Consider the following 18823-nt stretch of genomic DNA (forward strand, 5'->3'; position numbering starts at 1 on the left):
AAGGCCTGGTTAAAGTGAGGGTTTTAAGAGTTTCTGTACGTAAAAAAGTTAAAACCTGGTCCAAGTGAGTGCTCCGTAAATAGTCTGTGAAAAAGAGCAATCCACATTATTTATGGTGCACATGAAAAAGCCTTATTTACATGTGATTCTTTCATTTGCATGCAAGGAAATGCTAATTTTAGCTCATGCATGCTAAAGTCTTTCAGACTGGTTTAGCATGCTTGATCAGCCATTATTACTAAGGGTGCTACATTTAGCACAAACTAAATGGTCTTAGCATGCATGCGAACTTCTATTTCATAGGCCCAACATGGGAGAAATCCTTTAGTACCCAGGCCTCTTAGTAGATATAGACAGAGCTTCTATTTTAAGGTGTTTGTAATTTATAAATTTCAGTGTTTATTTTCCTTTTTAGGTATTTTAGATTTTTAGGTAGATACAAGTCATCCACCAGTCCATCCCTAGCACTTTCTCCCTCCACATCAACCCATCGCCATCCAGCTCCACCAGCACATCCTCAGCTCTCACCCACCCCCTTTGCTCGTTCTGTCCTCTTATTTCCAGCTCTGATGCTCGCCGTCAGGAAAATATGTGCAGTGGAGCCGGTGAGGGGAGGAAGAAGAGAGCGAAGGCTCATCAGCTGCTGAGGAGTTGTCAGCATGGAAAGGTACAAAAACCAAGTGGAGTGTCCAAGGCATGCGGAGGGGTAAGAGGGCTGAGAGGGGACTAGGGGCAGTGATGGTTTCTTGTCGATCCAGTAAGTAACTACTTCATTTTATTTCCGTGTCAGGGTGTTTTATTGCTGTTTATTGGTTAAGACCTAAAAACAGAAGCCCTAATTATGTGCCTTATTCAGAAAAGACGTTTCTCCGTTCTGTGCCTATGAAAAAGCAATCTTTATTGAATAAAGCCCTGTCTTACAAAGTGAACAGAGGACACAGAAAAGCACATGCTGCAAATAATTAATTAGCTCCTCTATTTTGAGACTACAACATTAGACCTTGTGATTTATGTTGGAAAGAGAAAACAGATCCATAGGGATTATCCCGACTTTACATCAAACAAAATGCAAAGTCATTATGAGTAATATGAGGTGAACATAAAGCAATGCAAGGGTGTTTGCAAGCAAGCAAACACCGAACACTGATTATCTGGCATGGTTTACACAAAACAAATTAAGCTTTGAAAAAAAAAATGAGAACCCTACTGCCTTCAGCAGTGGCTCAGCAGGTTTCCAGCACGGTCTTGCTGCAGCATTTTTGCCTTCTTCCTCGGTGTTTTAAGGAAAATGAAACACGTGGTGTGTGGTGAAGCTTATGGATCAGCACATTCCCCATCACATGTCTTGATTGTTTGATATTCCTTAGAGCAGTGGCTCCCAACCTGTGGTCTGAGAGGTCATCAGAGGTGGGGAGATCCCACAGGGAAGAAAATCTATAAGAGCAGGGAGGCTCTGGCTCCTGAAGGAAACAGCAGCTGCGACAGAAGCCCCGCACAGGCTTAGGATGTCGGCGAAGGAGGGCGCAAAAGGCTTACGTGGGACAGGAGATCATGGGCAGAAGGCAGCGGCGACAGCTTGAGCCCACAGGCTAGATCAATGGGAAATCAAGGGCAGCCGGGAAAATAGCGCCAGCTGCACTCAGGGTGAGGGGAGAGAGAGCAGTGAGGAGACAGAGCGGTGGGAAGGAGGCTTGACAAGGAAAAGAGGGAGACAGAATTGGGGGGGGGGGGGGGGGGGGAGAGAGGACCGGAGACTAGGAAGGAGAGGGATTTGGGGAGAGAGACTAGTAAGGAAAGGCTGGAAATGAGGAAGAGAGGGAGAAGGAGGGAGACTGGTGGAGAGAGAGAGAGACTGTTGGGAAGGGACTAAGAAGGGAGAGTGAGACTGGTGGGGAGGGCTGAAGAGAGACTGATGCAGGAGAGAGACTGGAGGGGGGAAATCCTGGAGAGAGATTGATGGGAAAATCTGGAGAGAGTAAGACAGCCTGGTGGGAAGAGCCTAGTGAGTAGGTGCAGGGGGAAAGGTCTGAGGGAGAGGGGTAATGGAGCTTAATGGATTTGGGATATAAAGGCTCTCAGCACTGAATCACTTCAAATCTTATTTACATAACCAAACGTGGAATCGCTGCAAGCTATGATACCTTTTATTAGGCAAACAAGAATTCTCCAAATACGTTGTCGTATGAGTCATTAAATGATCTCACAAGTGCCTTCTTCAGAATCGTAAAGGACTGCAGGCCTTATGCCAGCCAATGGCCGGTCCAAACATAAGAACCTGCCATACTGGGTCAGACCAAGAGTCCATCAAGCCCAGCATCCTGTTTCAACAGTGGCCAATCCAGGACATAAGAACATGGCAAGTACCCAAAAACTAAGTCTATTCCATGTTACTGTTGCTAGTAATAGCAGTGGCTATTTTCTAAGTCAACTTAATGGACTTCTCCTCCAAAACTTATCCAATCCTTTTTTAAACAAAAAGGAAGTTCACTTGGAGGGGACAATTTTTCAAAAAGCTCGCACAGCTGTAAGCAACCACTGGCCACAGGAGGGCTAAGATGGAACCAACAGGCTACAACTCCCCAGGAAACAAGCGGCTCGAGGGTGGCAGGCTGGTGGTAGTCTGATACCATCCACAGGACCTAGGCAGGTAGATTTCGGGCTATCACCACCACCACCAGAACTACTGTTTAGATTGGTGGTAAGGCACAGCGGGGAGAGGTGGGAGATCTACTGAGTGCTGCATTGAGTACCAGAACTTGTAGACTCATCTTTCTAGGATGGTAAAGAACCAGAGAGGAAGACAACAAAAACTGATTTGGATAAGGAGCAATATCCCTTAAGTAGCTGAGCTTCCATGGCTGGCAAATGGACCGACTGGATGGGCCATCGGGTCTTTGTCAGCCATCATCTATTGCGTTAATAATATGAAGGACATGGAGATGGGAACGAGGAAAGGTTTGGGCAGAGAGGGGGCAATGGAATAGGGGAAGGTGCCTGCAGGTGGGAAGGACTCCTGCTAAGGACAACAGGAGCACGTAGACATGTAATGAATAAGATGGACATAAGAGGCACCCATTTGATATTAATTATGCACATGTGATTGCCATTAACCAATGAGCTTGTTCCCTTTGTCTCCAGAATTCTAAAACCATTTCATTACACAGAATAAAGGAGAGACTGAGTAAATTCATGATTCCCCGACTACACATCCTTACCGTGACAAAGCTGTTACCAAAACAACAAGACATTCTGGAAACGAAATATGTAAGAAATACTACCATTTTTACCTTAGTACTTGTATTATTATTCAGGCAGGTACAGGCTGTAACGATCAGCTGATGGCACCGCTTATGTACAACACAAGTGCACACTAGGGGGGAAGAAAGGCAGGTGGTCACAATTTGTTCTAACACTTTATTGAAAATTCAGTCATTGCATTCTATCATTCCACACAGAAACCTCTGGCAAACAAGCCCGCAGAAGGAAATAAAGATGGGGCAGGGCATGCAAATTTATCTCATGCATATTCATTGTGGACATCCTGAAAACCTGACTGGCCGGGGGGTCCTTCACGACAGGTGTGGCAATCTCTGGCTTCGAGCAATCAATTCCAACTCATGAAGCTGGAAGCAAATTTAAAAAACTTGCTTTACCCAGCTCACCATATTAAAGTGGACTCCTGAATGACTTCTGGCCTGATGTGAACAACTCAGTTGCCTGTCCTGAAAAAACATGGAGCCAGTTGGTAACCCTGTTTATCTCCTAAGAAATCCTTTGGATCTAGGACAGTTTGCACCAAAACATTTAATCTTCTATTGGCTGGCAAAATCTGAACTGCAATGTTCAAAAAATGTTAGAAGGATGCAAGCCTGGTGCATCTGAGTCAGTTGGCTAAATTTCGATTTTGATTCATTCTGGGCTGTAGATGACAAATAAGCATGGATTAAACTTGAGGAGGTCAATATTAAAAATAAACATTGCTGTATGGCAGAAGATGAGGGAGATAGGCTAGAGCAGGAAGGAAGGAAGCCACAGAGTTAATAAGGGAGGGGGAGAATGCTGGGGTCTGGTGGGAGAGAGTACTGAGGTCAGGGAGTGAGTTGTGGGATCGCTGTTAGGAGGAATCCTGGGGTCTGGCTGAGGAGTGCTCTCTGGTAAGGGATGGGATTAAAGTAGGGAATGTTCCTTGACTGGAGTTCTGCGGGAGATTCCCCCTGACCAGAACTGCAAGAGGGATTACCCCTTCCTCCGGCCCCTGGTACACTCAAGAATCACAAACCCTTTTTGCTGTGAAAGCAAAAAGGGTTTGCCTACCCCATTTTTACCAGGTTTCTGCCCTGTAACCACTATGTTCTCTCTAACCACCAGTAGCAAAATTTGTACGCAGTGAATCTGAACTCAAGCAATGCCTTCCTTCCTATATGGGAGCCTTGGGTGTGACTCAAAGGAGCAGACCAGTAAATCTACTAGAAAACAATATTTATTGTTCTCTCCTTACTATAGTCTCTGAACACTACACCCACTTTTCTGTAGGGAAAGTGATTTTACAGGATCTGATGCAACTGACATCAAACTTTACAATCACCAACAGAATCAGATCTTTAACTTAACCTATAATATTTTTGTATGTCACAATTCCATGCATCCACTTTTGGAAATATTGTCAGATTTAATCAATATAGACACTGATTTTAAAAGAAGTTCTCATATTTAAATAAATAAGGGTACTAAGTTTTGGAAGTTAATTACTTCCAGCTTCCGTTTTCATATTATTCAGCTTGAAGGATGATAAGCTCATAGGTATATATTTATATCTAGTGGCCTCAACCTCTTAATATCTCCTCCCCTTCAGATCCTTCAACAGCATCAACTCTTTCTATAGAGTAGGACATCCCAGTGAACACATTCATTCGTGCCTCGGAAGTGTAAGAGGTACTTATTTTTTAGAAACATTAGAAGTAACCAACCTCCAAATTGAGATTAAGCGAAAAGTATAGGAAACCTGAATGTTAACCATTAGAAGAGAGAGCTTAGAAGAGAAAGCAAAGCACCACAGCTCTCGGAATGTCACCTTACCTTGGCACTGATATCCTTGCTTCCCGAAGACACCCCTGTTATAAAATGAAGCAGATATGAGATTCACTCAGACACGCATGTAGAGATATTCAGAAAACTGGAGGTCAAACTCAAACCAGGCAAACTTCAGACTGGTTCTAGTTCCAAAGAATTATTACATTTTCCCCAGATTTTCCCTATTCTAGGATTCCATATCCAAACTATCCCTGCCAATCAGATGAATCTACTCAACCTCCAATGCAGATTCAACAATTTAAGGACTCTGCACTGAATTTTTTTGAAAACTTTGCTGAATTACTTTGACAAATCTAGAAAATTCTTGTGGGTTTGAAGAACTAATTTGCACATTAAAAAAAAAAAAAGTGTGTTTGCCTTTACACATATGCTGAACAACAGAACTGCGTACTGATTCCATTGGGAGTTCTCATTGTAAGACTGACAAGTAAGGCCTCCTAAGGAAGACAATCTCTTCTGCTAGAGGGACCATATCTTCAACCCAGATGCAAAAAAGAGAAGAACTTTCATAATCCTCCATCCTAAAAAGTCAGCAGAGCACAGAAGTCAAAAGTGGCAGGCAGCACAACCCCAGAGCAGCCGGTTAATCTTCAAGGTAATCCAGACATAGATTGGGACGGAAGAAGCCTTACAACATTGGTATTCTCTTCCAGTCCTCAAGGTCTGCAAATGAGTCAGGTTTTCAGGATATCCCTAATGAATATGCATGAGACAGATCTGCAGACATTTGAGGCAGTGTGCATGCAAATCTATTTCAATCATAGTAATTCGGGATATCCTGAAATCCTGGCCCTCAAGGTCTGGAAATGAATATTATTGCTTTAGAAGCTTTCCTCTTAAATTGGGATGGGCAAATGAATTTGCATGAGCTAGATTAGTATTCACTCTGCCTCAACTGTATGCAAATATGTATTATGCACATTCATTAGGGATATTCTGAAAACCTGACCAGTTAATGGTTAAAAAGCAAGTAATCTGGTACTAAATTCCACCAAAACTGAGGTGCCATATTTGGGGAACAGAGATTTTGATAAATCTTTAAAATGAAGGATGTTGATTTGATTCCAAAAAGAGATAAGATCGCTGGGAGCCATGATTGATGCGACTATAATCATGGAAAAGCGGATTTCGCAGGTAGCGAAAAAACTTATTACAAAGTGAAAATGTTGAGATATATCAGATCCTACCTGGATCTGCCTGCTTTAAAATCTGTGGCATATGCCTTGGTACTTTCACATATCAACTATTGCAATGCATTGTTTTTGGGACTTCCAGCACAATTAATGTGGAAAGATGCAATTGATTCAAAATACGACAGCAAGGTTAGTGACTGGAAGCCCTAGGAGAACGTCTGCGGGTCCATTACTTTTAGGACTGCATTGGCTCCCAGACAGAGTGAGATGTAAATTCAAGAAACCTAACATTGGCATTTAAAGTCATGTGAGGGGTTGTTTCAAAGCAATTGAAACATTTTTTGCAGTGATATGAAACCAGTAGAAATTTATGGTCAGCCAATAAATATTTTTTGCCAGTTCTAGCAGTTAAGACCTTTCGCCATGCATGTTTAAGGAGTAGATCTTTCTCTTCCACCATTCCAAAGGGATGGAATGATCTTCCAATAATTTAAGGGAAGAGAAAGATCTTTTCAGATTTCGTAAACTGCTAAAAACCTGGTTCATAAGTAATGTTTCTGAAGGTTGAGTTATTTAGTTTAAACGGTTTTCTGTGTAATATTTCTGAGGAGGGATCCTTTTATTGGGAGAATAGTTATGGAACTGAATAAGATTTGTGCTGATTTTGTTTTGTTTCATGTTGTACATCGCTTAGAAACATTTTTTTTTATCATCAGTTAGGCGATTAATAAATTATTTTAAATAAATATGTGCACGATAGTGTTCATCCAAATCTCTCTCAATTGTTTGCAAATCTAAATTATGAAAATTTATTAGGGATATTCTAAAAACCTGTCTTATTTAAGGCCCTCCAGGAGAGTCTGTGCCGTTGTCCTGTGTTCTACTGTAGTACTTATAGAAAACAATTAATTAGGGTTGAAGTTTTATAGACTTTGGTGCAGACTAAGATGTACAGAGCACATAATGTCACAGAATCTAGCACAAGCCTGCTGGCCTACAATGTTGTGATGAGAGTGCTGGGTTCTAACTGACCTGCAGTATATTCAATTTAATCCAGAGGTCTATTATCCTTCTTGGTGAAAGATCTGGAGTAAGCAGGATAGTCACTGTGACAGTCCTTTATTAATATTTTAGATTAAACTATCGGTGTCACAGCAAAAATGTCTAGCAAAAAATGCAAATACCTTTGTTTTCATAAACTTAAAAAAAAAAAAAAAAAAAGGCAGCAAAAGCAGAAGGTAGAGGATGTCAGTAGTGAGCAAATAAGCTAATGATAAAATTCACTGGTGACAAGGCCACTGACCAGTGTTTCATTTCAGCACTGGTGATACCTTTTTATTGGACTAACTTAACACATCTCTTGATTAGTTTTCAGGAGTTGACACTCCCTTCTTCGTACCATTTTCATACCTGAAGAAAGAAACGACAACTCCCGAAACTTAGTCAAGATAGTGTATTTTTAGTCCAAAAAAAGGTAACACCTTATTATTTTTTGTGTTTAACATTTATTTCCATGAATTCAAGTGGACTAACATGACAACCACACTACACTACTTTATTTCAGCATGGCAAACTATATCACTAAGGCATATCTTTTGTTCTGTCTAGTCAGTCATATTAAGTTCATGAATTGGTTTACAATACCCTGAATCTGCATATGCTGTGCCATTCATTTTTGAAAAGAAAATATAGACAGACATAGATACTCATTTTTTACTTGACTTCTTTTCATCTTAATCTTTCCAATTCATTTCTCTTCGCTTACAGAAACCAAGCATCCCGTTATTGCACCTAGTGCCAGGATTGTCTCCAGCAAACGAAACTGCCTTACCAGATAAACTCCTTGCAATGGGAGCAGTAGGTGGGCTGTCGCAGGAACGTTGCCATGAACTTGTGCCCATTGACTTGATGAACTCGCCGCCGCATTGCCCTCTGGCGTTTCCGAGTAAAATGTTTAAACAGTCTTCCATCTGGTAGAGTTTCTGTTTGAGACAGAAAATCAGCTCAATAAATAACAATAATTCGCTGCCTTATTCTTTTCTTTGGGTTGTGGTACATACCCAGGAGTGGGCAACAGAATGTCATTAGGGAAAAAACCCTATTTCACCTTAAAAAAAAAAGGCCTTCATGGAATGATACAAAAAAAAAAAAAATGCTACTACTCTGAAAAAATCCTATCTGTGGATGGCAACACTGCAGTACTATTTAATATAGTTATATCTTTAATAATCATAAAACATAACATAAGTCATGTAAAACAAGATTACTGTAATAAGTTGATGACCAACCATTTCTATGGATTTTTCTGACCTCCAAATGCTCAAAGTAAATATTTCACCGAACTATTCTTGGGACTCCTTCTACACAGTAAAGGGTAAAACAATCAATCAAATTTTGACAAAAAATTAAATCTTCCTCTGAAGATTCCACTGAATAATTGTCGTACATCTCTACTCAAATTGGCTGAAGACAATATTGCTCAATACATTGCAAACGTTGTAACTCTATCCCTTTCCTCTGACATATTGTCAACTCACTTAAGCGTGCCTTAGTCAATCCTATTCCCAAGAAACCATCCGAACCAGTAGATTTGGCCAACTTTCAGCCCATATCCTCTTTAACCTCACTAGCAGAGAATCTGTTGTTTTACACCAACTTACTGGTATATCTGGAACAGTATTATACTGGTTCTCATTATACTTATCCAATTGAATGCAGCAAATAAGAATTAATCCATATTATGTGGACTGGAATGCAGTGTCCTCTGGTGTCCCGCAAGGTTCAGCCCTCTCTGCCACACTGTTCAACATCTACATTTCTCTCCTCTGTCAACATTTTGCCTGTCTTGGCATGAATTATAAAATTTATACTGATGACAATTTTTCATCCTTTACAACTCATCCTGTACTGAAACACTGGCCTTTGTATCACGTTGCTTAAATTCTGTTAAAAAGCCTTGCTAAATCTGAAATAATGTTCCTCTCTGGTCTAAAAAACCCATCATACCAACTTCCAACTTCTTTGCACTTTGAATGGCACTGCATGGAATCTGAGTATAATACTTGATTCCACTCTTCCCATGCAACACCATACATCAAACGTTGTAAAAGTTTCTTTCTATAAATTTCACCTACTAAAATGCCTAAAACCTTTGTTGGAAGCAAGAGACATTAATGCTAAATAATTTCGATTATTGTAATTCATGATGTGTAGGTTTACCTGCATGTGTAATCCATGCACTACAGATGGTCCAAAATGTCACTGCTCACATTCTAGCCAACTCCCGATTAAGAGACCACCTAACTCCTATGCTTTCTTGCTTACGTTGGCTCCCCATTAGCTATCGCACAAAGTGTAAGATACTAAATGGTATTCAATTTATTGCCTAAGGATTCCCCAGTATGGTTAAACTCATCATTGTGCTTATAGAAACCTATTAGGCAATTGCGTTCTTCTGACAAGAATTTGTTGGAAGTCCCTGTTTTGAAAATAGCTAGGCTGGCAATTACAAGAAATTGTACTTTCTCAATTGCCGGGCCAAGACTTTGGAATGTAATCCCTGAAACATTGCATACGATTACTGAGCAAAAGGACTTTAAAAGCAGCTTAAAAATCTTTGGGGCGAATTTGAAAAAGCGCTGCTCGTGCTAAGAGGCCCAGATATGCGCATATATGGGCCGCATTATTTTAAAAGCTGCAAATTATGTGCACATATGCAGGCACTTGAACAAAAAATAAAGGGACAGGGCATGGGCGACCCAGGGCAGGGCCAACAGTAATGCACATAACTCCGTATTTTAAAACTGGCCACCGCAGTGGGCTGTTAGCCATGTACGTTTTCGTCTGCTCCTGATGAAGTGTAATCTTCATAAATCTCTGTTTAGGTCTAAATTAATTGGGTGAAGGGGCTGAGTCAACTGAGGAGAGTGCAGGCTGAAGAAGCAGAGGAATATGAATGACCTTGAGACGGGCTGGGCAACCTGATGGACCAATGGGTAAAACTGGGAATGGCCTTCACGCAAGCATCTTTTAAAATTCCCTTCCCTGTGCATGTTAAAGCCAACAAAGTCCTAAGGAAGATATGTGAAATACATTTGCTTGAGTAACCGCTTCAAATTAGGAGCACACATATGCGGGGTGGTCGTATTTTAAATCAGAGCCGTGTAAATGTGCACATGATTTAAAATTCCAGTGTTATGTTCGCTCATGCGCCCATATGTACATGTATGGGAGCCCATGCGCTTGTTTTAAAGTTACCATCTTTCTGTATAATCAGGCCTGTAATACCTAATTCCACCCTCTGTGGGTGGCCCTCCGTTTCTGCTGCCTGACTGCGCTCTGGCTCTGCTCTGGGTTGTATTAGAATCAGTGTCCTATGTTGGATACCTCGCCAACTTGTTGTTCAAGCAAAACTGTCTATTCACTGTTTGGGTGCGAGTGTGAATTATGTTTTAACTTTGAATGTTATTATATTGTAAACCACATCAGATAAATTTTTGTAGACTGCAGTATACCTTTACATAAATAAATAAATAAATCAATAAACAGCTAAACCATGTATCTAAAAACACACAATTCCTCTTTTTTTTTTTTTTTTATAAAGTTAATCTCAAAAGGTGCAAAAATGTCTTATCTACTGTATCTTCCAGAAATTTAGTTTAATATATTTCTTCATATGTAAATTCTGTCCAGAGTTTCCTTTTTTTTTCTAGGAATGAGCACATTTTTGCTGTACAAGAATGGATGAATGGGAAATAAATATTTTTTTCCTGTGAAGAAAATGGACATCTTACATAACAGCTATGACAATGACACTTATGACATCATCAAGCAAGTGCATCAGCTGAAACCAACTCAAACGGACATATCTCAACCACAGAAACTTCACGCAATCTGTTACATTACTGGAGCTAATTTCAAGAGACCATAACTTTGAAGTAGCCATAGCTATGAGATTAACAGGTTTATGGGCTTGCATAGGAAAGGAAATTCATGTACAAGGGATCATATGCTATGAAGTTTCATGGAGGAAGCTACGTAACCCTGACTAGGGTCACCAATAAGTAGGGAAGACGTTTCCAAAGGGTTACAGGTCTCCAGATCAATTAAGGAGGGTGCTCAGAGGGTTCCTGCTCTCAAAGAGGTCATCTAAAGGACAGCAAATTCTGTCCACAATGCTCTGCACGTTATCATTAACACCTGCTGGTTTTGAAAGATGCACAACATTGCAATGCTTCGGCACGAGTAGTTGCCTTCATCAAGGGTTTCTTAGTCATTGAGATAGGCAGAAATTCGTACAGCATGGCCTAGCTTTACCTATGGAATCTGGATATGCTTGGGTCAGATAGGAGGGAAAGTGGCAGGAAAAGGGTTAAGAGGTCGATTAAACCTAGCGGCACAGCAGGTCATGGGGTAGTCCGGTCAGTACCAGAAATCAACCCGATTGGTAATCGTGAGTGGGGTGGAATGAGTAACATAAAGCAGGGGTGCTCAAACCAGTCCTACAGGCCCTGCCCAGCCAGCACCCCTGATATAAAGGGCGGTTATTCACATCACTATTAAAACAAGGCGGTACCCCATGAAACTAGCCAGCAGATTCAAAACAGATTGTGGAAAGTACTTTTCCAGTCAGCGCACTGTCAAGCTGTGGAATCCATTGCCAGAGGATGTGATCAAGGCGACTAGCACAGCGGGGTTTAAAAGGGGTTTGGACAGGGTCCTGGAGGAAAAGTCCATAACACATTATTAGCCAGGTAGACTAAAGATAGCTATTGCTATCCCTGGAAGCAGGGCCGGTGCTAGCTTTTTTGCTGCCCTGTGTGAACAGTTACTGTGCTGCCCCCCCCCCCCCATTCAGTTTCTGTCCCACACCCATCAAAAAAAGGCCAGCTCCCTCCAAGAATCTATATTTTTAAAAACTGTCATCTCCCAAATGGAACCCATGATCAAGGGAAGAGTATTAGGTACCCTAAGCAAACTTTACAGCCTTGCACACACACATACATATACACACACACACACACACACCCTCTACAGATGCACACATACAATTCAATTATGCATTTATAACAGATTTTACATGAAAAAAGACCATTCAAAAGTACAGTCTTCTGAGGCAAAATATCACTTACAACATCCATATTATATTTACATGCACTGCTATGGTGCCAACCAGAAAATCCTGCAAAAAAGACACTTGGAACTCCTATGGAATTAAATTTTTTGTAATGTGTGCTGGGTGTGGGCTAGGCCCTCAGAAAGCCATGAATAAACGGAATTACCATTACAATACAGTAAACCTCCCATACCAAAATAACCCTAACTGCTAGCACTCAAACAGTAACAACCTGAACTATGAAAAGGTAACACTGCACATATTACACCAGGCCCGAGAACATCAACACACTTCCTGTTAGGAAAACAGAACAATTCAGACTGCTGTAGATCACTACAGCTAAATTATATGGTAGCAGAATATCTCATATCAGTCACACATAGAGAACATAGTCAGACCCTGACTAAATATAGAATAAATAGACCAGAAAGTATAAATAGAAACATGCTAAGAACTATTGAACTGGAACCCACAACAAGCCAGCTGCTATATGCAGAGCAACAATGGAAAAACATAAACATTACCATTCTTCATAAAACATTAAAAAACAACATCAAGAAATATAAAACATTCATAATAGTAAAATCATAGTCATAAAAAGAATAAATATTTCAAACCAGTTAAATAGGATATCCAAAATTTCCCAAATACCAATAAAATGTTTCAAAACATTTGATGAATTAAAAAATCCAGTAATTAAAATGTTCTAATATTTCCCAAAAAAACAAAATATTTCAAAACAGTAGAAACATCAAATTACACCCAATAATTAAAACTAATAAGGATTAAAAAAATCTCCTGCTCTCCATACCTGGGATTTTTTGATTTCCAGTCACCTTGAGATTGTTGTGGATTGAGGAAGTAGGGCCACACAAACTTTATTTTCACACACATACACATTCACTCTCTCACACACTCCATCTCTTACATACATGCCTATGCTCTCACACACACTTGCTCTCTTTCCCTCACAGACACATTATGTGTGTGTGTGTGTGTGAGCATGCCTGAGAACCTATATGTGATACATAGGCTGTCACAGGCGCGCGCACACACACAGGCACTTGCATACAGGCCCTCACACAGACGCGCACACAGGTTCTCACACACACATACAAACACAAGCTCTGACACAAACGTACAATCAAGCTTTCACACAGATACAAAAACACATACGTGCACACAAGCTCAGACACATACAAAGCTCTCATAGACACAGACACACACAAGCTTTCACACACACACACACACACACACAGGTTCACACTCACACACACACACACACAACTACACACATGTGCAGCTTCCTTTCTCCAGGCCACAGTGGGATAAGCTCCACCGCGGCCTCCTCTGTCCTTTTCACTTCGGGCCGTGGTGGGATGAGCTCCACCACGGTCCCACGGGCTTTTCTTTTTTCAGCCCCACCGCTGACCTTTCCACAAAGGGGGGGAGGAGGCAGGAGCCAGAAAGCTGTGTGCATGCGCACACCTAAAGGCGGAAACTTGCCACGGCCTCTCTTCATTTTGGCCGCCAGAGGTTTAAGTTCCACTGGCAGCCCCATGGCCTCTCCTGCTGCCGCCGCCCTCCCAAGGATGCTGCCCCATGCAAATGCACAGTGCACACACCCGGTCCAATGAGTACATAAAAGGCATTAGATCTACTTTATGGGATCTGCCAGGTATCTGTGACCTGGACTGGCCACTGTCGCAGACAGAATGCTGGGCTATATCGATTTTGGTCTGATTCAGATGGCCAGGTTGATGATGGTCAGACACTGTCCAGTAAAGCGATATGGAAAAAACAAGGAGGGGATAAAGAAAGTATAAGCCAGTAACACTGCAGGTCATGAGCAGTCAGGCTGATACCAGCGGGCTACAACTCCCCAGAAACCAACTGAGTTAGTGTCAGCAGAATGGTGATGGCTGGATATTGTCTAGTATGGCCACAAGGACCTAGAGAGCCAGATGTTTATGTAATGACCTCACTGGTTTTGGCGGCTGGTATGGTGGAGAACCAAAGAGGACGATAACTAAAATCGGTTTGGATAAGCAGCAATGTCAAGCTTCCATGACTGGCAAACTGGATGGGTTAGTTGGTCTTTTTATGCTGTCATCTACTGTGTTACTATATTACTATATTACAAGGGGTAAAGGCATGTATGTGTGCGTGTGTGTAAATAGTAGCAGATAACCCAAACTTCAGTCTTATCAAACTGTGTAATGAGATGTTTAGTAGATCAGCTCTTAAAGTTCGTGGCCTAAAGGCTTTTGAATACATTCCAGTATCAACAACAATTGTTTTTATTTTCACAGTTACAAAACTGTGTTTATTACCATATAAAACAAAGAAAATGCTGCTATTAATTTTTATTCTTAAGACATCCAATTTGGCTATTACTCTTCCATTGTTACTTCCACTAAAATGTACTCCACCCCCTGCTTTTGGCTTTTAATACAGCAGAAAACCAGAAGAACCAGTGGAGTGGTTGTATGTAGCCAAGATCTCTGAAACAGAAAGCAACAGTGGTTCAGGAGCTATTTGGCAGCATGCCCTTGTTAAAGAGAACCTTTTGGGTCATCTGCACTCACTTATTAAGGAGGTTAATGTAAAAATGATTTTTTAGTTCAGAAATGACCTCTAGCGTAATACAACCATCTGTGGCATAGGTATGCCAACAGGGAATATCTTCTGAAAGATTTACATTTTGTTTGCCCATATATAAATAAAACGCACACCTAGCATTGTCTGTATGCAAATGCCAAAAGTCTATAAAAGTAAGATGAGAGAATTAGAATGTATAGCACTGAACGAAGAGGTAGACGTAATTGGCATCACTGAAACATGGTGGCAGGAGGAAAACCACTGGGATAGCAGTGTACTAAGGTACAAATTATATCACAATGATAGATAAATCATCTTGGTGGCAAGGGGATGGCCCTGTATGTTAGGGTTGGCATACAATCAAACAGGATAAAAATCCTGTAGGAGACTAGAATGAATGCATGTAGATGGGCGCATATGTGTAATTGCATGGATTTTGCAAAATAAGGTTTAAATTAACCCATATCTTAAAGATACCAGGGATGTATTTTCAACATAGTTGATAAGCAGCGTTTTATCACAAATCTGGCTATATTACTTAGCCGCATAAATAGCAATTTTTGAGACCTATCTGGATAAGTGGTAGGAAGCCACTACTTACCTGGAGAAGTCAAAATTTATCCAGGTAAGCAGCACAAATCTCCTATACTATTTATCCCATGTTCTCTTACCCCTTTATTCCCTTGTTAACATGTTTTATTTGTTCAATGTAAAGCGCCATGCATGGCGTATGTTTGCGTTACACTGTGAACCGATATGATATCCTGGATGAATGTCGGTATATAAAATTTTTTAAATAAATAAATAAATAAATAAATATACGCAAGTATTTGTGCAACTAATTTTAATCATTTACATGCGCAGGCTTAACTCGCGTATTTTCCTTAGCATTGGTCGGCATTTACGCAAGCAAGTCATCACATTTTGTAACATGCGCGCACGAAGGCAATGACCAGTTTAACCAACTAGTCAATCAGTTTGCCCAGTCTGTCTCTAGGTCCTCAAGGCCCCCCTGGTTCTTCAGCCTGAACTCCCCCCAGTTTATCCTAACCCTCACCCAGTCAGTATTCGGCTATAAAGAATTTTATAATTAGCAGGTGTGAATATATGCAGGTAACATCCACTCACACATTGCTGTGGCAGGTTATAAAATAGCAACTTATACACGTAAATGTTGGCCTCGCCCTGAAACAACCTTGGTCTGGTCTTTTTTTTTTATATGAGCATATTTATTCATGCACCACTACACGTGTATGTTTGAGGTTTATAAAAGAACGTTCACATGAATATGTTTTGTGCATGCACGCAACTTTTTGAAAATTCATCTTTAAATCCATTATGGAATCTTTAGGGATAGAAATTCCAAGTATAACGGGGAAAAGTATAACAGTGAGGGTATACTATTATCCAGCTGGCCAGAATAAACAGATGGGTCATGAAATGCTAACAGAAATTAGGGAAGCTAACAATTTTGGCAGCACAGTAATTAATAATGGGAGATTTCAGTAACCCCACTATAGTATAAACAGTTAATTATCGAAGTGCAACGAACCACACTATCTCAAAACCAATACGTTGCAAATTACAATCTTTTTCTTTTCTTGTGCAATTATTTATTTATTTCATATCTGTGGGACCATCATAACACCCACGGTTTGTAAGCAGTAAGCCTGAATCTAAACCGCATCGGGTCACATTTAATCAACGGTCCCATTCAAGTCCTATTTTTATTTTTAACCAATGAGTTTTCCTTTGTATTTTTCTTAATTTTTTATATTATAAAATAAATGTGAGACGGTACTTCCCTTACTTGTCGGTAGCGCTGCCGCGCTTTAAAGATCAAACTGTTCAGGAGGATGTTTTTATCCGTGAAGATGGCGTTACCATACTTCGGGTCCAGGAGTTACTTATGCAGTCCAGTCCGACGTACGTTTCGCAACAAGCTGCTTCAGGGACTGTTGTAGAATCTGTTTTTCCTGAACTTTTAGTTGAGAAGTTTAAATTCCGTCGCATTCACACAATACTGAATACCTTTAAGTGTTTAACACATTCTACCGCCTGATCCTCTTGTCGGTGCAAGGATCCAGGAACAAGATGAGCAGGAGAAGCCATTTTAGATCTAATTCTTAGTGAAATGCAGGTTTTGTTGCAAGAGATAACGGTACTGGAACTGCTTGGCAACAATGATCATCGCGTGACCAAAATTGATTTAATAGCTGGAAGGAGGGCATTAAGGAAATATCCTGCTGTAGCATTTAATTTTCAAAAGGGAGACTTTGATAAAATGAAAAAATATCCAAAAACTAAAAAGTACAGCTGCAAAAGATAAGAGTTTACATTAGGTTTGAAGACTCTTTAAAACTGGGGTGGGCAACATTTTTTTTTAGTCAGGGCCACATTACTGGTGCTCATCATAGCCGGGGCAATCCCCACTTAGAACTCTGTGAGCAGGGGTGGGGGTGGGGGTGAGGTAGGGAGCAGTTTTAGTTGCAAGTATACTCCATAGTGAGAGAACCAAAGTAGCAACCATACCAATAAAAGAGTAATTCAACACAATTAAATAGAACACCAAATAGTTAAAAACCCATGTAAAAATGTTCCAAATAACCATAAAATATTTCAAAACAGCCACATCAAATAATTCCCAATAATTAAAATTAGTAAGGATTTTTAAAAATTCCCCACTTTCCATACCTGGAAACGTTTGATTTCCTGAAGGCCTGAGATTGTCATGGATTACCAGGCAGAGAGGAAGAGGGGGTTGCTGAACACACACATGTGCTCTCTTTCTCTCCATCCATATTCACATGCTCTCTTTCACCAATACACACATGCTCTCTCTCTTTCTCACCCCCACACACAATACTCTCATTGGCTCCCTGACAGATACACACATATATCCACTCATTCTCACTAGCTCCCTCACAAACACACACATATGCATCCATTCTCACTGGCTCTCTCAAACCCCCCCCCCCCCACCCACACACACACATACACTGCCAGGCAGGCTCCCATTTATTCTCACACCCACACAGAGACCTCAGGCAGGCACCCATTCATTCTCACAAACACACACAGACCCCCAAGCAGGCAGGCACCCATTCATTCTCTCACACACACACAGACCTCAGGCAGGCTCCCATTCATTCTCTCTCACCTACATCCAGAATCCTAGGCAGGCACCCATTCATTCATTCTCTCACACATACACACACACACACATACATATATACCCATTCATATACACACACTCCCCTCAGAGCCTCTCTCTCATTTCTCTGTTGCTGCTGCCACTATCACTGACGTCACGTGCCTGTTGGGGAGGAGCCGATCCATCAAACCAGAAGACCACTCTACTGTTCCTCCTCTCTGCAGGCCCCGCAGTACTAAACATTTGCGGGTGTAGCACTTTTTCCATGCTGATCTCATGTATTGTGAGATCAGCATAGAGTAGGTGCTACCCTTGAGAGATTTTTAATACCATGACGCCTGCACAAGCGACCAAGACAAGCTGAATTCAGCTTCATTTCTTCAGCCGCCAGTGAGATGGGGTTCCACCGGCGGCCACACAGGCCTCTCTGTTTTTCAACCATGGTGGGATGGGGTCCAATGGTAGCCGAATGGGCCTCTCTGTTTTTTGGCCAGCCAGTGGGACGGGGGGTCCACTGGTAGAGCGCACAGCTGATTCTAGTGGGGCTAGGATGTTGCTCCTCTTCCTGCCCTGCAGGCCGCTGACACCCAGATCGATGATATCAATAAGGCCCAAGATGTCAAGTCATTGTTGATGACACTGTTTGATGGCACCAGTGGCCAGAGATAATGGGGCAACTGAAGAGGAGGACAGCCAGAAAAAATCTGTCGACGGGCCAATGTTTGACCC

The 18823-nt window shown here is 41.3% G+C and overlaps 1 protein-coding gene across 1 annotated transcript in view; it reads right to left on the reverse strand.

Moving 5' to 3' along the window:
- Positions 1 to 18823, reverse strand: part of PRKCH (protein kinase C eta) — a 246047-nt gene that overhangs the window by 123838 nt on the left and 103386 nt on the right. Inside the window, 3 exon segments of the mRNA XM_029598155.1 lie at positions 3288 to 3370; positions 5077 to 5111; positions 8056 to 8206. Of these exon segments, the coding sequence (XP_029454015.1) occupies positions 3288 to 3370; positions 5077 to 5111; positions 8056 to 8206 (269 nt within the window).

The sequence above is a fragment of the Rhinatrema bivittatum genome, chromosome 4 (genome assembly GCF_901001135.1).
Source record: "Rhinatrema bivittatum chromosome 4, aRhiBiv1.1, whole genome shotgun sequence".
Taxonomy (NCBI): domain Eukaryota; kingdom Metazoa; phylum Chordata; class Amphibia; order Gymnophiona; family Rhinatrematidae; genus Rhinatrema; species Rhinatrema bivittatum.